Source organism: Sceloporus occidentalis, unplaced genomic scaffold, assembly GCF_023333645.1.
Source record: "Sceloporus occidentalis isolate IW3139 unplaced genomic scaffold, rSceOcc1.0.p SCAF_514, whole genome shotgun sequence".
NCBI lineage: Eukaryota > Metazoa > Chordata > Lepidosauria > Squamata > Phrynosomatidae > Sceloporus > Sceloporus occidentalis.
This window is the reverse complement of record NW_028317494.1, coordinates 99786-122395: the sequence shown is the minus strand read 5'-3', so window position 1 is coordinate 122395 and position 22610 is coordinate 99786. Positions and strand designations below refer to the sequence as shown.

At 43.6% G+C, this 22610-nt stretch overlaps 1 protein-coding gene across 1 annotated transcript; it reads left to right on the top strand.

Moving 5' to 3' along the window:
* Positions 1-1964: 1964 nt before the first annotated feature.
* LOC149271443 (neural cell adhesion molecule L1-like protein) lies at positions 1965-21759 on the top strand. Its single transcript, XM_089507420.1, has 23 exons — positions 1965-2019; positions 3068-3176; positions 3333-3523; positions 3807-3929; positions 4754-4924; positions 5502-5613; positions 6791-6975; positions 7889-8020; positions 9467-9598; positions 9991-10102; positions 10746-10900; positions 11266-11422; positions 11523-11683; positions 12298-12495; positions 14837-14907; positions 15160-15382; positions 15957-16072; positions 18481-18685; positions 19155-19277; positions 19662-19841; positions 21087-21218; positions 21436-21508; positions 21600-21759. The coding sequence occupies exons 1-23, from the start codon at positions 1965-1967 to the stop codon at positions 21757-21759; spliced, it is 3276 nt and encodes a 1091-aa protein (XP_089363546.1).
* The last annotated feature ends 851 nt before the right edge of the window (positions 21760-22610 follow it).

Below are 22610 nucleotides of genomic sequence, written 5' to 3'. Positions count from 1 at the left end.
CTTTTAAGGGAGAATAAGAGAAAAGCGTGTGTTTAAGGCAATATGAAACACTTTCGCTTTGGTAGTTGAGTTATAGGGACAATTGGATCTGAATTGTAATGAAGTATACAAACATTTAGATTTTTCTAAAAAATGAAATTTAAAATATTTGCCATGTTTTAATTTATTTAGGGTAGTAAATAAAACCCTGCCTGCTGGGATAGACCCAAGTTACCAACTTCTCTTTAAGTTCCAATCTGTTGTAAATTCCCTTTCTCTTTGCACCTGAGCTGCGAGGGACGCACCGCACAAACTCACAGGACAGAGAGCTACCCCCTAGCAGCGGGCCACATGAGCACTGCCACACTTGCAAACGGAAAATGGTCACTGTTCCTTTAAGGAACTCTGTACAGCTGTGCCAGCAAGACCTTTCAGCCTATCAGTATGGTCTGTCAATGTCACATGACTATAGGTTGTGATTAGGCCTTGCTGGGAACTATCTGGCTCCGCCTACCCAGAGTCCCCCTGGCGGGATGTGAGTAGGAGGCTCCACAGTGGCCCCTTGACTAGGGTGGCCCAGTAGTGGCTACCTCCCCTGTAAGCAGATGACAAGGGCAGTGAGTTTATGTGATTGCACCAGGTTTACGTGGGAAAAGGGGTTTTAGTGATCTCTACACATTTTTCATGGGGCAAGTGATTCACTTCATGGCAATCCCTTCTCCCTCATTTTCTTCAGTTCTAAAGAACAGGTTTTGAAGAGGCCAATCCCAAAACATGCAGCAACTTGTGATTTAGGAATAGGCGCACGCTGTATGTATCTAATGAATTCATGTTGTGACAGATTTTGCTACGTATTCCATTCCATTTATACATCAGCTACATCCCACATGGAAGTAATTGTTTAATGCGTGAGAAGAATAATGATAAATACATGGAAAGGGGGACAGCCTGCAGGAACTATAATGTGTAGTTTTCCATTTATTCATAGGCTGCCACGTGCTCATACCCTGATGTTCTAATGTCAGGAGGCAGGTGTCTCACGACAGCCCCTGTGTAACGTGCGCGGATCCCCGAGGTCAGGAGGCAGCTACCGTGTATCACGACAGCCCCTGTGTAACGTGCGCGGATCCCCGAGGTCAGGAGGCAGCTACCGTGTATCACGACAGCCCCTGTGTAACGTGCGCGGATCCCCGAGGTCAGGAGGCAGCTACCGTGTATCACGACAGCCCCTGTGTAACGTGCGCGGATCTCCGAGGTCAGGAGGCAGCTGACGTTTATCACGACAGCCCCTGTGTAACGTGCGCGGATCCCCGAGGTCAGGAGGCAGCTACCGTGTATCACGACAGCCCCTGTGTAACGTGCGCGGATCCCCGAGGTCAGGAGGCAGCTACCGTGTATCACGACAGCCCCTGTGTAACGTGCGCGGATCTCCGAGGTCAGGAGGCAGCTGACGTTTATCACGACAGCCCCTGTGTAACGTGCGCGGATCCCCGAGGTCAGGAGGCAGCTACCGTGTATCACGACAGCCCCTGTGTAACGTGCGCGGATCTCCGAGGTCAGGAGGCAGCTGACGTGTATCACGACAGCCCCTGTGTAACGTGCGCGGATCCCCGAGGTCAGGAGGCAGCTACCGTGTATCACGACAGCCCCTGTGTAACGTGCGCGGATCCCCGAGGTCAGGAGGCAGCTACCGTGTATCACGACAGCCCCTGTGTAACGTGCGCGGATCTCCGAGGTCAGGAGGCAGCTGACGTGTATCACGACAGCCCCTGTGTAACGTGCGCGGATCCCCGAGGTCAGGATGCAGCTGACGTGTATCACGACAGCCCCTGTGTAATGTGCGCGGACCCCTGAGGTCAGGAGGCAGCTGAATCCTCCGGGTCACGGGGTCTTGACACACCCCACTCCCCGCCCATTTCCCCTTTAAATGGGGGAACGCCCCCGACATCAGTGGGAACTCCCATTAACGTCATCAGTGGGCAGTCATGGCCGCGTCCCGCAAGGGAAGCCCCCGGGTAACCGGAGCCCAGAAGTTCCCAGGTATGGCTATTCGGTACCTTTTTAGCTTCTGCTCTATCGCCATGACAACAAGAATGCAATTTTATTTCCCTTAGTAACTTCTGGCGCAAGCAGAAACCTGTTGAAGCTTTATGCTTGTCTGACATATTTCCAAAATACTTTCCTGAAGTGGTTGTTGGAATTTGGACTTGGGATAGGAACGATTTTAGTTTGTGAGGGAATATGGGCACCTGCCCTAAAATAACTTCATGTCCGCTACTGGTTTGAATACTTGTGGCTGCTTGCTGGGTATATAATCTATGAAAAACACCCTAAAGCTATTACCCGCTTTTGGATTGTGAGCAAGTTTAAGATCTGATTTTCGCTGCATCTGCTTCCAGTAACCACCATAATGTAGGAAATATTCAGCTCAAGATGAAAGACTTAATTGTTCATTATTGATATAGAAAGCCGCTTTGATTCCGCTGTGCAAAGGACGGCTACAGTTGTTTGCCTTTGGCTATAAAGTCAGGGAGCGGCTTTTCATTGAATGCTTTGATCTCTGTGCGTTGCTTGAACAGGTGAGCAGACATAGAAGTGAATGGCGAGGGCATGCAATCCACCAAGAGCGTTTCCAGTGCCCAGAGTCAGGTTTTATTATTTCCTTCCCATGGGATTTTTAGTTTTTTGTTAGGGAAGGAGACATACATGTGAGAAATACGTGACAAGGCCTTTCCTCTGTCATGTAGGAGAAACAGAAGTCAGAATCCTTTCTTTTACTTTCTTCTTGGAATCGCAACAAGGAGGGAATGATTTCCAAACGAGCGCAAGTTCTGATCTGCGTCGCTGTTCTTTTGAACTACTTTGATGCTGTAGAAATTCCAATTTTAGGTAAGTTCTCACTTCTTTTCTTCTGTATGTATCAATTAGGAAATAGTTTTTGGCTTAAGTCTGAAGCCCCTCAAACACCCGTTACCTTTCCCCTTTGTAAAACATAATTCCTTTGGCCTTCTGTCTGTTGTTGGAAGATGAATTTCTCCAGTGCCGATCAGCAGGACTGTGCCTTACGCGGGGATTTTTCTTTTTTTAGTGGAGCAGCTGCCAGTGATCACACATTCTAGCAATGGGACCATAATCGCTTTTCCGGTAGATGAAGATTTTACCATCGAGTGTGAAGCTAAAGGAAATCCAGCCCCGGTGTGAGTTGGTACAGCAGTCATCCCCGCACGAGTCCCTTGGTTATTGCGCATTTCCCACAAATCTCCGTCAAATGCCCCAATTCATATGGTTCCTGCCACTGAAATTATCATGGGGCTGAAGATAAATCCAAGCTTTTGTGTCTCCCCCTTATTCAGATACAAGTGGACAAAGAATGGGTATCCATTTGATCCATACACTGACCCCAGAGTTAAGATGAGTCAGAATTCCGGGACCTTTACAATCCTTCCGAACGAGAATATAGCAGAGTATAATGGTACATATCGCTGTTATGCATCCAACCGTCTGGGAACTGCCATGTCGGAAGAAACCCAGTTCATTGTTCCAGGTGAGAGGGTTTGTTAGTGCCAGTGTATGATATATTATACACACGTGTACCTGAAATAAGTGATGATTGTCATGTATTCCATGTAATCACGATGCTATATGAAAACAGCTTTGTAAGTAAAAATATTTTGGAAATGAAAAGAGTTCAGGCCGAGGGTTATGCCGGACGGGAGGTGAGACCGGGTCAGCATGCGATAAGAGTCTGTGTTTTACTATTATAAATGTACTTTAAACCTGAAAGATCCAGTTGGCATAATTTAATGTCAGTTTTTTCTTTATACCAGGAGTCCCTAAATTCCCAGATGAAGACATTATTCCTGTAGAAGTGGAAGAGGGAGATGCTGTGGTTTTAAGCTGTGATCCCCCACATGGTTTGTCTCCGGTTCATATTTACTGGATGACTCTTGGTACGTTTAGAGATGAACGTTAATGCAAAAGTGAAATTAAATCAGGACTTTATTAAAAAAAAAAAAAAAAAAAAAAGACACAAATCATTTCCAAATGGTTTAAATATGTTGAGAAAATTTATCGATTTGCTGAGAATAGCTGGGAATGTGACCCCTGGTGGGCTCTGAGGGATCCTACTATATGCCACAAGTTCTAAATGCTTTTAACCCTAAACCCAGCGCTGTATACAGTAATAACCCCCAGCGTTGTATACAGTAATAACCCCCAGCGCTGTATACAGTAATAACCCCCAGCGCTGTATACAGTAATAAAACCCAAAGCACTGTATACAGTAATATAACCCCCAGCGCTGTATACAGTTATATAACACCCAGCACTGTATACAGTAATATAACCCCCACGCTGTATACAGTTATGTAGGTAGCATTATCAAAAACCTGGTTTTATCTCATTTTGTTCCTATAAACTCTCTTTATCTGCAGACCTGGAGCCACCATTGTTGTCGGTCATGTGATATTTTAGGTGACTTCCCCTGTTCAAACACCACACTGAGCTGATGCTTTACGGCAATGCTAATGAAGTCCATTCCTCCATTAGTTCATGTATATGCATAAAGAACTGTAGGGTATCATCTTTGTTTAGGATCCTGTCTGGGAAGCGTGTGGTGTCTGCTTAATCTATTATTGCTCATAAATTGTATTATATTACAGTGATCATGTTTTTCTGCTTGCGATATATCTCTTCCATAGACATTTTGTTACTTTGAGAGATTTGCCTTTATGGGGCAGGGTATCCAGTACGTACGTGTTGATTATTTTTTCAGACCTTGTTCACATTCCTCAGGATGAACGCGTGTCCGTAGGGAGAGATGGCAACTTGTATTTTGCGAATGTGAAAAAGACAGACAGTAGAACAGATTACTGCTGCTTTGCTGCGTTTTCCAGAATCAGAACAATTGTCCAGAAGGTCCCCATGACTCTTGCTGTTCACACAAGTAAGAACATTAAGGAGAACATGAGAAGAAAAATGGAAAGTGCTGTATTAGCCCGAGTGAAAATTGAGTTTTTTGTTGAAGTTGTACCTTTTAATGGGACAACATAGAGAAAAATGGAAGATTAGAAATCTAGGGAAGTTACTTTTTTTTCCCCATCAAGCAGTGTTAAATAATGATCATTAAAACATCTGGGGATCAAAAGAGGAAATCCTGTATAGCCTTTGGTAGACCAAAACCGTAAATAATAATACCCGTCGTTATGCCCATCATCAATTAGACGCAAGAAATTGCTTTCTTGTACTTACTCTGTTACCCTTGCTTCTTATCAGCAGCCTATTCACACCTCCCAAAGCTAAGTGTCCAATAAAACTAATATTAACAGGGGCTTTATCCCAGTTCGGCATTCAATCTGGAGCTTGAGTAAGGCTTCTAGTGCGTGGCTTCTACTTAAACCCGAGGACAAACAAAAGAGGGCTCTGCGGGACCCCCCATCTTCAACTAAAATGCAGCTCTTATTGTGCTGCTGATGTTGCCATACAGCAATGATATCAGTTTAAAAATAACGTTTTTATTTTAGGTAATACGTTTCAGGAAAGGAGACCAACAATGATGACTCCACCGGGAACGAGCAGTTCTGTCACAGTCCTGAAAGGAGAGCTGCTGACGCTGGAATGCATTGCGGAGGGACTGTGAGTGTCAAAGATGAAATATTTCAGATACAAGGGACGATCGCTGCGCCATCTTTGCTAATTTTATACCTTCTTTTGTTTTTGGAACTCCTCATTTCATGCTTTAGCAGAGCTTTTGCATAGAGGCCATATAAGGAAGATATGTTGCCAATTAGGATTAGTCCTTTTATTTCTAGCTTTGTAGCCAGAAAGCATTTGGATAGCTTTTCCTATTACAGTTAAAGAGAAAGTTTAAACATCCATGGAGTAGATTTGGACTATGACGAAGTAGGATTATCACGATTTGTTCTCCATGGCAGTAGTGTTTTGAAAAAGATATAGAAACAAGACACGACGCTCGAAGCGACAGGTTCGTAAAGGAAAGTTCACTCCAAGCGACGCACCTCTGTAATTGTAGGGTCAGAAACTAAGAAGTTCATGGAGTGGAGCAGCAAATCTTAGCGGGATACGCCTGCAATAAATGGAGATTCTGGGATTTATTCACTAATAAGGAGACTTTCAACTCCCTTAATTCACTGCACATTAAGGGCTTGCCCTAGCAAGTGAGGGTTAAGGCTTAGCTGGCCCTGTATAATGCATAGGTAATTGACTGAGCCACCGCTTTATAAGGTATAGTTAAATCTGCAATGTATTATGTATAGTAAAGTCACCGAGCCACCCTTGTAAAATGTATTATTCTTTCTTTTATATAGCACCATCATATTCCGTAGCTCTGTACAATGGGTCGACAGTACATAATAAGTAGTAAATAACATAACAACTTGACTTACAGAAACAGGCGAGGAGGGCCCTGCTCCCAAGAGCTTACAATCTAGAGGGAGTAGGGGTGTATTACACAAGAGGTAAAAGTGGCGCCGTTAGGGATAGACCAGACACACTAGTATAAGGATCACAGGAGAGGGACGAGGAAAGGTGAGCTAAAGGAATATGGGAGGAAGGCGGTTACGGCATAAGTTCATGGCCATCCTTAAAAGAAGTGGATCTTGAGGGATTTCTTGAAGCATCAAAGTCCGGGGCCAAGACAGATAGGCCAGGGAGGGCATTCCAGAGGATAGGGGCAGTAAGCGGGCATGAGAGCTAGATTTCAGAGGAGAGGGCAGAGCGTATATGAAGCACATGCTACATGTATATGTATACTTAGACAAAACAAGTGTTTTATAATTTTTATTATTTCTAGACCAACACCAAAGATCTTCTGGCAAAAGGAGAGGGCGGAATTGCCACCGGAAAGGGCAGTACTTGGGAACTATGGAAAACAGCTTAAGATAAATGACATTAAAGCCAGCGATCATGGAATCTATCGCTGTACAGCTAAAAATATTGGTGGAGTAGCACAGCATGATTTTCATGTTCACGTGGAAGGTATGTGTACACGGTCACATATACAGTCTATTACTGTTTCACTTACCCTTCAAAGAAAAGTACTCTGCGTGCGAATACCATTTGTACGCATGGAGAAACATTATGTGTACCCTCCATGCCGCCTTGGTGCTTGTATTGATCGGTGCTAAAACTAAGTCTGCACACAGACATGATTTTCTGCACGAACCCACTGCTTTGGGGCAGACTTTTAGTCAAAGCAGACAAGCTCAGTAGCCACATCAGGGGACCCCATGGGAGGCAAGAGAGAAAAAAATATAAAATTTTACCTTGCTGGCCATAACGGATATCAATATCTGTGATAAGAAAGGTAAAAGCTTTATATGGAGGGTTGCATTCTGGCTTAGGAAGTGATGATAAAAAACTCGGCCTCATAACCAAGGGCAGGTTGCGATCAGACATTTTCCTTGTAAACGTCTCAGTTACAATATGGAGGGCGGCCCATGGCCGGCATAATCTCTTTAGTAACATTACCTGTATCAGAGTGTCCGAGTCATTAGGTGATATCCCAGCGCTCAGCAGTGTAAGCCACTGTTTATATACCTCACCCAATGAATTCTTAATCACAGCTTAAACCAAAATGATGGAGGATGAGCTTCTATTCTCCTACCTAAAGAACTAAAACACTCCTTACACCCTTTCTGAAATTTACCCAGCTCCATGGGGTCTGGGGCAAAGTGTACTCTGGAAAAAACTAGTATGGTAAAGCAATGCATAGTTTGGTACATTTTAGGAGATTACTAAATGGTGATATAGAGCCTGTGTGCCAAGCTCATCATAAAGTATTACTCAAAGTACCACATCTAGATTTGGTACTTTTTGTTCTTCTTGGTTGATGCCAATTTTGCTGTAATGGATGTGGAATGATTGCTCGGGGGTTTCTTGCACCTTGTAGAACCTCCTCAATGGAAGAAGTGCCCAGAAAGCAGCGTGCAGAGCGTGGCCTCCAGCGTCGTCCTACATTGTTCAGCCTCTGGAAATCCCAGACCAGAGATACACTGGAAGAGAAATGGGCAACCTCTGCAAAGTGAGTTTAGTGGAAGAGCCAGAAACGTACCTTACAGATAATGTTTAATATGACACGAGGGACCAAGGTTTGAATTTAAAATTTTACTAAAATGCTCAATGCAATTACGGCAAATATATATAATGTGTGTGTGTGTGTGTGTGTGTGTGTATATATATATATATATGTATATATATATATATATATGTATATATAAGTCGTGTGAAAAAGAAAGTATACCCTCTTTGCATTCTATGGTTTTACATATCAGGACATAATAACAATCATCTGTTCCATAGCAGGTCTACAAGGTCTAAAAATTAGGTAAATACAACCTCACATAATCAACAACACATGTAAAAATAACACTGGCTTGATTTATTCAACAAAAATAAAGCCAAAATGGAGAAGCCATGTGTGAGACACTAAGTACAGTCTTACTGCTTCCATAGCATGGAAATCGCCATGCTCCAGGACAATGATCCCAAGCACACCAGCAAATTTACAACAGAATGACTGAGCAAGAAAAGAATTAAGGTGTTGGAATGGCCCAGTCTAAATCCAGACCTCAATCCGATTGAAATGCCGTGGCAGAACCCTAAGAGAGCTATGTATAAACAAATGCCTACAAACCTCAGTGAACTGAAACAACATTGTAAAGTGGCCACAAATTCGTCCAGAACGACGTGAGAGACTAATAAAGACATAGAGAAAACAATTACTTCAAGTTATTGCTGCTAAAGGTGGTTCTACAAGCTACTGAATCATAAGGTGTATTTTGTTTTTCACACATGGCTTCTCCATTTTGGCTTTATTTTTGTTGAATAAATCATGACATGGTGTAATATGGTATTAGTTGTTGTTCACTGGAGGCTGTGTTTACCTAATTTTTAGACCTACTAAGGAAACTTGTAATTATATCCTGAAACTATATATATAGAACAAAAAGGGTGTACTTTCTTTTTTCACATGACTGTGTGTACATATATCCTATCTATCTATCTATCTATCTATCTATCTATCAAAACCACATATTAGTGATCTTTTACTGGAGATCTCGTTAGGATATGGACCCTGAAAAGAGTTATAAAGCAGATGGCAATGCAGGGTGGATTAAAAAAAACTTAATCCCATTAAGGTTATGGGACTTGCGCCCACAGTCACTATGTGACCGCCACATGCAGGCCACCTCTTCCACTAGAGTCCAGGTCACACCACCTTAGTTTGATTTGGAAACGAGGTGTAAATTAGTCGCAGGACAAAGAAATTAGTCATCTGTATGTCCTGGACATTGTAACAATAGTCTTAATAAAATTGTAATTACTCTACTAAGCCTGATAAATGTAGAGCAATCAGTCGGCTCCATGCTGTTGGGTTCAGCTCACTCTTGCAGTAGCACTCAGGGCTGACCCGTGGGGCAAGGAGTTTAACCACAGAATTCTGTGGGTTTTTGTCTTTGTCTAAAAGGAGAGACTATTTCCCCAAACCATGAAGAAATAAGAATTGAGAACCTGCAGCTGATGGACAGTGCCGTGTACCAGTGTGAAGCAACAAATAGACACGGCTCAATCCTTGCCAGTGCGAATATCGATGTTTTAGGTATGGAAATTATTTTCACAAGAAAATACGTTGTGAGGAGTTTTGTGAATGGGAGTGAAACCCTCAAGCGGGGTTGGCAAGAGGGGCAGTGTGATTGCCCCTGCCCATGGTCATCCTCATTTAACATACAGCCATCACAGTGGGTAGTGTAATGAGGAATTTAATCAGCGTTTATAACATGGCTGGATCCTTTTTGCCCCCCCCCCCCATTTGTGAAGTTTCTGTGTTGTCCATTACATGAGATTTTTGCTACTTTATTACTGGGGACTTGACTAGAATTGCCCTTGGTCCCAATGGTTGCCAGCTCTCCACCATTTGTGAGGCTGATGTACCGATTTGAATTATGTCTAGGTATGGTTGTATAAAGCCCCTTTCCTCCTCTTCCTGAATAGATATTGCCCCGTTGATCCTCACGCCTGATAAAAGAAACTACACGGTCGTTCTCGGTCACAGCGCCAACCTGCATTGCAATGTTTTTGCTGTTCCTCACGCAAAGGTGTTCTGGTAAATATCTTGTATCATGCTACGTCATTTGTTTCCACTAGTGAGGGACAGCCAATGGCTTCCACATACTTAGTATTAGTATTAGTAGTATTATTATTAGTTTTTACTTCCTAATCGAATATCGCACAATGAAAATACTCCCAGTAATCCTTTCACAGCCTTCTGGGAGAGGATTAAGACACGCGATAAGGAGGGAGATAGCATGTTACACTTTTCAGGCGCCTGGCTCAGAGAATGGTCCCTCTCGCTCACGGTCTGTTAATTAGTGTCCAAGTGAAACTGGGCAGGCGGTGGTAACCCTGCACCCCAATTTATGTGGCCAAAGCAGACGGGCCCTGCGATCAGACATTTAAGTGACCGAGTGATTCATTTAGAATAATGTAGTTTATTTACATAACCGTTTCCTGCTGTTTCTGTACACATTGTCGGGGCTTTTAGGGCTGTAGAACCCTGAAATACCCAGCAAACATTCTGAGAGGGGCATGGGGGAGGAAAAAGGGGCAGCAGAGTAAAGGGATTAGGGTGAGGAACTGGACAAACTGAACAGGGTGACTTGGGAGAAATGCACCAGTACTGGTGTCTCAGACCATTATTTGTTAAACAACGTTTTTTCTCCCTTATTCCCCTGGATATTTTGTGCTAGGTACCGGAAGGAGATGCTGGAGGCTCAGCACATGACGCTCGAGAACGGCACTCTCCATATTCTGAAGACCCAAGCACAGGATGCCGGAGTCTATATGTGCCACGCATCGAACTCACAAGGAAACGGGACCCTCGCTGCGCATCTGGAGCTTCTCGGTAACAATCGGAGACAATTACCTAGCCCAGAATCGGACTTCTGGGCGGGGACGAGTGTTTAGCACCGCCCTTTAAATGACTGGCCACACCTCGCCAAATAAGACATTACTTTCTCTTAGGGGATCTCCAGGGAATCTGCAATAAAAGGCTCCACAGGAATGGGAGACATTAGAATGTTTCATATTCAGGAAGTTAAAGAATGTGTGGGTTCTAATGAATAAAGGGAATTCTATTGAGTGTGAAATAATGTGAAGGTGACACTTTGGAGCAGGAGGTTGGGTTAGGAGTGAATTAGTGGATGAATGAGTGTCTGTGTGTGATTTCTGTGTGTTAGCAGGAATGTATGTGTTTGTTTTATCTTCCAGAACCAACAACTGTGTCTTTGCGCCCGGAGAACCCATGGTTTAAACGGTCACACAGTGTCACCCTGACGTGCCATATTCACTGCGATAGCAAACTTTCCCCCAGTCTGAAGATCACATGGAAGAAGAACGGAGAGGAGATGACGAAGAGCAATAGAAGGTAATGCAAAACATAAAATGATAATTATTAGCGTAATATTGCACCTATAAATATATACTACATATATGCTACAAGCTCTCCAATCACCTTTCTTCTACAGAATAAACCTGAACTCTGATACCTTGTCCATTGTTAATGTAACCTGGGAGGACGCAGGCTTATATAGCTGTACAGGATCCACCTCGATGGACGGTGCGGCTGCAGAGACTCGGCTCAGTGTGCGCGGTGGGTTCAACCAGCGTTTGTCTGTAACAAACTGGGGTGAGGTGCAGGATATTTGCGTAAAATCTGGAACATAGTGCTGATTAGGATGGGCTGAGGGGACACAAGGGAAGAAACTGCCAATAAGGGATACCAGGTTTCGATTTATAAAATGAGACTTTACAAACGTTAGGCTTGTATATAATCACCTAGAATGTAAGCTCTCCAGGACAGCAATTGTGCCAATATAAAACCTAACCTGTTCTAAGTTGTTACTACTTGTTATGGCTTCTCACACGTGACAGTGATGCACTGTGCCCTTTCGGTGGGCTTTGTAGGACAGATCCACCATTTTGGGAGTGGGGCTTGAAGAGTGAACTGCTGGGTTTTGCTTTTATTGATATATGTAAACTCCACAGACGTCCCCAGTGCCCCTGAAAGCCTGCATCTCTCAGGAAAGCAGACGCGGAGTATGATATTATCGTGGATAGCAAGAGATTCCCAGAACAGTCCAATTTCAGGTGCGTGAATGTCAGGAAAAGCTGTCATCAATGAAAAGTCATTTAGGTTACAGGAAAGTGAGAGGGATGTGAACAGGACATTGTCTTCTGATCAGAACCAGCATTTCTCAAAATATGCCTACAAAACCAATTCTTTCTCTTTATTTATTGCAGAATATCTCGTGCAAGCAAAGAAAAGTCGCCAGGATCCTGGGACATGGGAAGATCTCATTAGTGTTACAGAGAACATTACATCTGTCGTTCTGTCTTTGGAGCCTTATTATAACTATGAGTTCCGCGTGTTCGCAAAAAATGAAATGGGAAAAAGCCCACCAAGTCCTGTCTCTGAAGTGTATAGCACTCCTCCTGCGGGTACGTAAATAGCACCTAAATGGCTCTCCAGATCTTTAACTTTACATAAATGTATGTATGCAGTTGATAGCAAAGGCCGTCTGTTCAAACCAGAGTCACATTGTCCGTCTCCAAGCATCATGCCATGTGCCAGCTGGAAACATGTTCCGTTAGCGCGCCAGGATATATCTCCGAATATATTAATAACATTTGAAATCTGGAGCTAATTATCCCTAAGTTTTGTATGAAGTTACACAGGGCCAGCTCTATGTTCTATTTCTGGTTTATCCTTATATGGTTTATTTTTATCTTTTATTTATATAGTGCCAACAATTTACACAGCACTTAATACAATAATACATAATACAATACATATATTCAAGGGGTCTGACAGACTAAGACAAACCGATACATTAGGGGGGGAGAGACTCGGCTCGCAAGCTTACAATCTTGAAGGAATGGGGTGACAAACATAAGGCACAGAGACGGGTGAGAGGTAGTGTCGGGGGTATCGGTGACGGGTGGGGGTATCAGTGACAAGGAGATTCTAGCAGCTAAGATGGCGCGGCATCTCTGAAGAAGTGGGTTTTTAGATGTTTCTTGAATGTTGGGAGGGAAGGTGAAAGCTGAAGGTTCGGGGGGAGTAGATTCCAGCGATATGGTGGCAGCCCAAGTAAAATCTTGTAGATGGGAAAAGGAAGAGGTGATAAGTGAGGAGGAGAGCCTTAGCCCATGGGAAGAATGTAGGGATCGAGTAGGGGAGTATTTGCTTATGAGGGCAGAAATGTATGGAGGGGCAGTATTATTGCGGGTAGTGTTATGGAGGGGGGGCAGTGTTATGGAGGGGGGGCAGTGTTATGGGGGGCCTTATATGTCAGTACCAGGATTTTAAATTTAATTCTAAAGGTAATTGGGAACCAGTGGAGGGTTTCACAGAGGGGGGAAGAAGAAGAGGAGCGACGTGCGAGGAAGATAAGCCTAGCAGCCGCATTTAGGACAGACTGTAGAGGAGAGAGTAGAGACAGTGGAGCGCCAACCACAAGAGTGTTGCGATAGCCAAGACGGGAAATAAGTGAATGAAGAAGGGTTTTTTTGGATTCTTGAGTGAGGAACGGGCAGATACGAGAGATGTTTTTTAGGTGCAAGCAGCAGGATCTGGCGAGGGACTGAATGTGAGGCATGAAGGAGAGGTTTGAGTCGAGGATGACCCCAAGGCATCGGGCCTGGTTAGTAGGAGATATAGTCGTGTGGGTAATGGCGATAGAGAATTCAGGTTCTGGAGTGGAGATGGAGGGAGGGAAGATAATGAGTTCAGTTTTAGAAAGATTAAGTTTCAGGTAGCGTTGTGGCATCCATGAAGAAATAGCAGACAGGCAATTGGTAATATGGGACGTGAGAGACGCAGAGACCGGGGCAGACGGGTAGATCTGGGTATCATCTGCATAGAGATGATACTGGAGGCCAAATGAGTTTGCCAAGAGACGAAGTATAAAGAAAGAACAGCAGAGGGCCGAGGACTGAACCTTGGGGGCCACCAACTGAAAGTGGAAGAAAGGCAAACGGAGGGCTTGTAGCAGTTACCCGAAGAATCAGTCATTTTCATTTCCATAATGCGATAATACATTAAAAATTATCATTTTATGTTTTGCATCACCTTATATTGCTCTTTGTCACCTCCATTCCGTTCTCCTTCCATGTGATCTTCAGACTGGGGAAACATTTGCTATCACAGTGGATATGATGTATGCCTCTAAAAAACTGTGTTTAAAAGTTTACTGAAATACTACAGTTGCCTAGAAACAGAGACCTGTCATTCTTTCAAAGCCCTCCCCTGTGTATCACATCGCAGCAGTCCGACCTACTACAGCCACTCCCATTTGCCATTTAATGCTCATGCATGTGACACGGCAAAGCTTTACAGATCCACATTTACAAAATGATGGCCAATGACTGTGATTGAGTGAGGTGTTCTATGTGATAGGCGTGATGAGAGTGTAGTGTGATGTGTGTGTGTGTGATGTTTTGTGTAATAGTTGTGAGGTATACTGTGTAATGGGAGTGATATGTGTGTGAGTTTGAGATGTTTTGTGCGATAAGTGTGGTGTGAGTGATGTGTGATAGCTGTGATGGGAGTGAGGTCCCTTTAAACTAGAACTACTTAAAGGGAACTCACCTTCAGTGAAAACAGACAGGATTCAGAGGTCCAGCTGAAATGTTTTTAACAAGAAAATACAGCAACATGTTATATTAGAAATGTAAGACACATTCCTTATTAGTACATAATAATATAAAAAAATAGCAGTACTGGGAAAAAACATTTATGTAGAACCTCCTGTTTACTTGATTCTACCTTATTTTGCAGTCCCAGATAAGAATCCTGAAATCATTAATATTAAAGCTGATACATCAAAGGAAATGATAGTTACGTGGGAGGTGAGTACAAAAAAGTAAGACATTAATCAATGGGAGAGGATTACTGGAAATGTAAGAAAATTACATATTATTAGGGCTGCAGAACCCTGTGATATCCCCATAGCCAGCAACCATTTTGAGCCCCTAGAAAAGAGGGGCATCAGGGGGTGAATAGGGGAACAGACACTTTGGGGCACAAAGAGGCATTGTTTTAGTTACTGAAAGAATCTATACTGTCTCGAGTCTATAAATGTATTTCTCTTAATCTTTCAGCCACTAAAAGTAGAAGAGCAGAACGGTCCAGGCTTTCATTACAGAGTTAGTTGGCGTCGCCAAGGTGCGAGTACAGACTGGCATCATGAAAATGTCAACCGGCACCACTTCCTTATAAAGGATACCCCAGCTTTTGTTCTGTACGATGTTCGTGTTCAATCCGTTAATAAGATGGGCACCGGTCCAGAACCACAAGTGCACACGGCATACTCCGGAGAGGACTGTGAGTAATTTATACGGGCGCTGAGGTTACCCGAGCTTTGTTTTAAGTGGTAGTCTGGCCAATTCTTCCTTAGGGATCAGTGAAGCCTAGGGCGGAAGGTTTGGGGTGGAGGCGGCCCCTCTGCCACATTGCCGGCAGCTGGTTATCTACAATATGTTCCTTAGTTATATATATATATATTAGATATTAGTCCAAGAGAATTCAATCAAGCCATCATTGACACAAATCATGCCACCCCTTCACGACACCCTACACTGCACACCCCACATCTCACTACACACCCTACACTGCACACCCCACTTTATATTAAATTACAATATATTATAATATTATTTAATACAATCTAATATCACATACACACACAGATCTAGGAGGAGGAACATTGTTCATTTCTAGGGACTGAAAAGTAAGCCGATGCCCTTTTCTTGCTGGTCGAAGCATCGTCCAGCGCGCTCTCCCAAGTGTTTTTCATTGAAATATTATGTGTGATGATGGCAGTGGATTGGTGAGCTGAGGCTCTCTGCATAACGTAAATAAATCTGAAATGAAGACTTTTCTATGTGTATTTTGCCAGCTCCTGATGCCTCTCCACCCAAAGTGACCGTGGACGTTGCCAACAGTTCTGTGGTTAAGGTTTCGTGGATAGGTATTTCCCAGGACAGGGTACGAGGACATCTGTCAGGTTACAAGGTAATGTGAGCGAGTGAGGAGGGGGGGGGATCTACTCTTGTTTCCCTAAACCTATATGTCTAGATCTACGTAGAGTTTAGGAAGCAATAAGAAACATGTCTGAGAACACAGAAGTCAAGTGTCTGCAGTAAGATTTCCTGAGCCACGGCTGCCTGGCTTATAGTGTTTGTCCATGAATAATTCAACTCTATGTATATATAACTTCCAACAGTCCCAGATTATGCGGGACAGTCCTGATTTTCAGGTAGCTGCCCCACTGTCTCGCTTTTGCAATGGGTGGTTGAAGGATCCTGTGACATCTCCAGATCAGCCCAGAGAGGTAGCTCTTCAGGAAAGACAGGAGGCCAGTCACCCCTTGAGTCCATTTTAGAGGACGGCCCTGTCCCTCCCTGCCTCTTGCCACACACCTCAATTTGGGCACTTGGAAAGCTGGGGGTATGTGTATACAGTATTCCCACCTGCTGTATGGTATAATTCTTAACTTTTATTTTGATGGTGCCAACAACTCACACAGCTCTTCTTACAGTCCCTACATTCAAAGGGTCTGTAACACACAGGAATCCCAAAACACCTCTCACTCATAATTCCATCCTATGAATTTCATGGTGTATATTAAGATCATGTCATTAAACTAGGGAAACTCCTCATAAATTGTATACGTAGAAAAAATTAGTTCAAAACAAGCCCTTCAAAAATAAAATATATATCTTTATTATACAAAAATATAAAAACACATACAGCACTCAAATATTGAACAAGAAGATCTCTTAGAAACAAATCCGAGCATATGAAGGTACTAGAGTTGCATATGTAAAGTAGCCTGTACAGGGCCGGCCCAAGGCAAAATGCCGCCTGGGGCGAATTTTATAATGCTGCCCCCCCCTTTATCTACCCTTCCTCTCCCTCCGTCCCTGCCGCCCCCCATTATCTACCTTTCCTCCCCCCCCCCATTGTACTTACCTTTCAGCAGTCCTGCGGCGAATCTCCCTGTTCGGTCTCGGTGCCGGCTTGTAATGATGAGCGCCGGCACTCAGCATTACAAGCCGGCACCGAGACCGAACAGGGAGACTCGCCGCAGAGGAGAAAGAGAGGGGCGCCGAGCGGTACCGACAGCTTGGTAAGCGAAAACCACTCGCGCCCCTTTCTCTGTCTTTCGCTTAAAAAAAAAAAAAAAAAAAAGGGGGGGGCTTGGGGCGGCAAAGTGCCTGGAGCGGTTGCCCCACTCGGCTCCATTGTCGGGCCGGCCCTGAGCCTGTATGCACTATGGCTATAATGTAAATGGAAATAAGGCGTAGACACCTCAATTACTCTCTATGGAGCAAACGGGGCAACACAATAACCTTGATCCATTATAACATGCCATCACATTCCAGCATATATACATGGACCATCTGATAACCACTAAAAGGTATTACCATAAAATGCTACACTGCTTACCCATTGTGTAAATATGACCTCCACTTCCCCTACGCCGTTTCGGTTCTCCTTTCTCAAGGGTCTGACAGAACTAGAACTGACAGACCAAGATGACCTGAAAGAGGACTCGGCTCGCATGCTGAGCCCAGAACAGTGAGCTGCATTAACATCCTGCAAACACACACATTGGGGTCTATTCACTAAAGAGAGAGTTTGTGGTTTCAACTGCCTCACTTTATTATTTATTTTAAAGGTTTCTCCAGCAAGAAGGGCCGACCCTGTATAATGTATAATTCAATGGCTCACTGATTTAGCTATACATTATACACATACCTGGGAACTTTAAAACTATGGCTGATCTGAGCCCTCCCTTTTTGGGGTAACAGTGGGTAGCCACAAACTCACTATATTTTTACAAGGGTTGGGATATAGGGCATGGAGTGGGCGTGGCAAAATATTTTAAGAGGGTCGGGAGGGGGGAATAGGCCATGGAGTGGGCGTGCCAAAATATTTTTAAGCAGGTTGGGAGGGGATTAGGGCGTGGAGTGGGCGTGCCAAAATATTTTTAAGCAGGTCGGGAGGGGATTAGGGCGTGGAGTGGGCGTGGCAAAATGTTTTTAAGCGGGTTGGGAGGGGATTAGGGCGTGGAGTGGGTGTGCCAAAATGTCTCGCAACCTGGAGATAGAGGGCTGGGACCTGGACAATTGGCGATTCAACTGGAGTTTCCAGGCGAAACCTGGATTATACAATACTGGCCAAGTTCTCCCTACAGCAGAAACTCATAATGAATAGTGCAGCTAAAGAGCTGAAGCATGACGCTCCAGTCAACTCCCCCCTTAGTGAAGAAAGCCCCCTATCCCTTGTGTCTATACAAGATAGAAACTGTTCCAGAGCTAATAATACCCTATAGAGAGCCTTATTGATCTGACCGTGTCACATATGGTATAGTAGAGTCTCTATAAACTGTCTGTGTCTCTGTGATTCACATCTAGATAATCTATTGGCGAGTAAGAGATTTGGCAGATGGGAAGAGGCACCATGCTGACCACCATGTTCTGATATTTCATGGTCACAGAGAGTGGGGGATGATTCCAGGTCTTATTCCGTTCACTGAATACAAAGTGTCTGTTGCTGCATTTAACGCACGTGGAGACGGACCTGCAAGCTCGCCTGTTACATTTCGGACTCCTGAAGGAGGTGAGCAATGTGTTCATTGGCTAAATAAAATCCACAACAGAAAACCCATGACCAAATAAAACATTCACAGAAAGAGCACACCGTGTCTTCCCATTAAATCTCGATTTAGGCCACGCAAGTCAGATGGCAGCTTTCTCCGTGCCTCGTACGTCTGAAGGTTAGACCGGAGCATGTTTTGTTGTTGGTATGAATATTCCTTGTAAAGTGTTTAATGAACAGAGGTATATGTGACATCAAAGTTACACGAAGGCGCAGCTTTATACTGTCACCATGGCTGTTTTCTGGCGAAGCATGATGGCCATGTAACCCAACTAGTCATTTTAGAGAAATGTTTGCGTTGCATGATATGATACACATTGAAATGACTCAAGTCACAATCTATTAATAAAGTATGTCATGTTCTGTTTGTTCCATTGAGCAAAACCCTGCAGCTAGAAGGTAGAGGTCCTAATATCTCCATTTTGCATAGTTCCTGAACAGCCGCATTTCCTGCGAATCATGAGCCCAGACAGCAATTTCTTCACCTTGTCATGGGGGCCACCGAGAAATGTAAATGGGATTCTGACAGCCTACTTACTGCACTACCAGATAAGTACGTTCACACAGAGCTCCCGAGTGACTTGAGGGCCATATAAACGCGCCGGCTCTCGTACTATGTCGTTCCATGCGGGCATTCCCACGTTATTCTAGGCAGCAGTAAATTCACGTGACTGGATAAGAAATCCGTGGTGCCATCATGGAAAAAAAAATGGATCTTGCATACGAAGACTATTTCACAGGACATGAACGTTTGTGCTAAAAATGTTTAAAGCTTCCTGCCCACGTTTCTTTGCAGTTGTCCTCAAAATAAAATTGGGAAAAAAAGACAGAAAAATGTGAATAATTTACGCAAGAACCGTAACAAATGTAACATTTGGCTCATATTCAAATATATTGCCATCTCTTGAAGCATTGATCTATGTGGACTGTGTTTCAGTTAATGATACGGATGAAGTTGGAAGCATGCAAAATATCAGCATAAAAGAGCCATCGGCTGTCAGCTGGAGAGTGCCCCGGCTGGAACTCGGTACCAGGTATAAATTCTACCTGAGGGCATGTACCATTGCTGGCTGCGGCAGAGCTGTGAGCGAAGAAGGGCGGACAGAGACACAAGCAAGTATGAGGTCCAATTCCTTTACTTACTATTCAATGAACGTCTGACCCGGTGTGCGGCAGAGCACGGCATGGATCCGTGCTAGGATTTAATGACTAAACAGAACCTGTTGTTCATAAACACTTGTTCTCAAGGTTCCATTAAGCAGAATATGAGTCCTTATTACCGGAGCTCTTTCTAAGCATCATGTACAGCTGGAGCTTTTGCTGTCCCATTTATGAGCCCAGAGCTGGGTTATGAAGGACAGCCAATCACAACAGATTAAAATGGGCGTTAAATGGGGAAATTAATCAGGAAGGAGTTGATATATTATGGCTTGCTGCGGAGGGTTTCATGTGGGACACTGGAATGGGATCGCTGTGGGGAAAGACACGAGTAGAAGTTCCGTGTCTGGAAACTTTCCTCACAGGGTTTCCCTTCTCTTCCAGGCTTCTCCGCTATTCTCCATCTCACTCTGCTTCCTTCGCTACCTTTTCCTGTCCTTCCTCCTGGTTGGTGCTGCTTTACTGCGCACCCAAACTGTGGGTTGGTGGTTATGTGCAACCATCGGATGGGTGCATTTATAAAACAGTGCGCCAAAGAAATAGGACCCATGTGTACATTTTATTACAAGTGTAATAATCGTGAGGCAGCAGCACAGGACTGAGGCCAGTGAAGAAGTCCCTTGCTTATAGGCGTTTTATATGGTAGATTTGAATAGAAAAGTGGGCTTTGTCCCAGGTTGTTTCAATAAACATAAAGTACCAATAAATGTTTTTTTTTTGTTTGTTTTTTTTGAAAAACCAAGTTATTTCCCCCACGTACCCAAAACAGAGAGCATGAAATACCCCTGGTCAATGGGATTGGAGGGTAGAAACTTATGGATCCTTTGGACAGGCACAGAATCCATCCCATGCCCCCTTCCCCTGCTCTATGGCATACGGGATGTTAAGTAGGGCAGACCTAGAAATTATAAATAATAAAAATACCCTTCCCTAGCCCCACACATCGAAGGTGTGCTAGTCTATCCAGTATCCCTCGGATGCCCCAATTTTACTGAAACTTTCTAGATTTCAGTTTAATACATTTGATGGTTGAGTTCCATGATGTTGCCATTTACTGTGCTCCTAATGTTCTGGCCGCGTGCGAGAATCATTTCAGCTGCGTAGCACTGCTGGGCTTATTCTTTTCTCACATATGAAGCAAACATTGTATGTATTCGCACGTGTGCTCACACAATCCTAATATTCTCATTCTTTTCCCTGGCAGCTTACAGTGATGCTTCCCAAAGTCTCACCACCCATGGCTGGATCATTGGATTAATGTGCGCAATCGCTCTGCTAACTCTTGTCCTGCTCCTTCTTTGTTTTGTGCAGAGAAATAAGGGTGGAAAATATCCCGGTAAGATGGTAGGGAGAGAAAAAAAATGTTTGGTTAGAAGCAGAATTTCTTCGTTTGTGCCCTTTTACCCACTATATTTCTGTAATAAAACAGATTATTACACTTTGCCTTGGAAATGCTGGTATACTTTCTGCGTAGACATATACTGCATTATGATTCTTTTTCACTAATGAGGTACTATTTGCTCACATTTTCTTCATGTCTTTTTTTAACGCAGTCATGGAAAAGGAAGCTCCTTCCACAGAAGAAAACACTCAGCCCGCGAAACAAGAAGTTGTTTCCGACTTCAGGTTATGATCATTTTGCACTTTTAAGCCATTGGTAGCATTCAAACTTTACAACTACAAAGAACTAATATTTTCTGCCTTCTTTTTGTGTTAGTGCTAATAATCCACTGAACAGAAGCATGAATTCCATAAGTGTGGACATGAAATCGTATGACAGCGTGGACAGCCTTGTGCAGTATAGTGATGAAGAACATCATCAATTTAACGAGGATGGCTCCTTCATCGGGGAATATACAGAATCCAAGGAGAAGTAAGATTTCCTTCTAGCAATAAACTGCAAAACCCCGGACATTGCTGGAACTATCCATCTCGTATCTAAAAGTAAAACACTACAGGATTTGAAGGTCAAAATCCATCTTTTATTGATTTTTTTCTGATACATACCACCTAGTAAGACAATTCTGTTTGCCAACCTCAACATCCTTTATGTTGAACAGCTTCACCTTTGGCTCTTTGGTCCTGCATGCTCTCTCGCTCACCACATCCAGCACTTATGATAGCTCTAATAGCATTGTGCATGTTATGAACAAACTGTTTCTTCCTCTGAGAGATGCCATATTAGAAGAAGAAATGATGAGGACGCATTCATGTTGTGATTCGCTTATGATACTAATTGTCCTTTTCATCATGTAGTTAAATTATGTGTCCAGGCTTTTCTCTTCATGTTTGATACAGACCAGCAGACTCACTCTTTACAGAGGAATGTCGGACCAGTCTTCTCATTTTCATTTGTCCTGAACTTGATCACTTGAGTTCATGGGTCTATTATCAGTCGACGAAGATCCAATTGGGCAGTACAAGCAGGTTGCTGTACAAGGTGCGACCAAATCTATGGGGAAGTCCCAGACAAAAAAAAATATTTTGCTCCTCGAGTATAAAACCCAGCGCAGTTTACAGTAACGTAGGTGAGCACTGACAAAACCCTGCATAATCTAATTATTTGCCCGGAGGCAGCCATTGTGGCCGGTCATATGATATTTTGAGCAGCTTTTTTTGCTCCAGCACTACACTGAGCTGATTCTTTTTATGGCACAACAGCACAATTATTCTTAATTTGATACTAGTGAGAAAAAATTTACAGACTTAACCGAACTGAACCCATAAA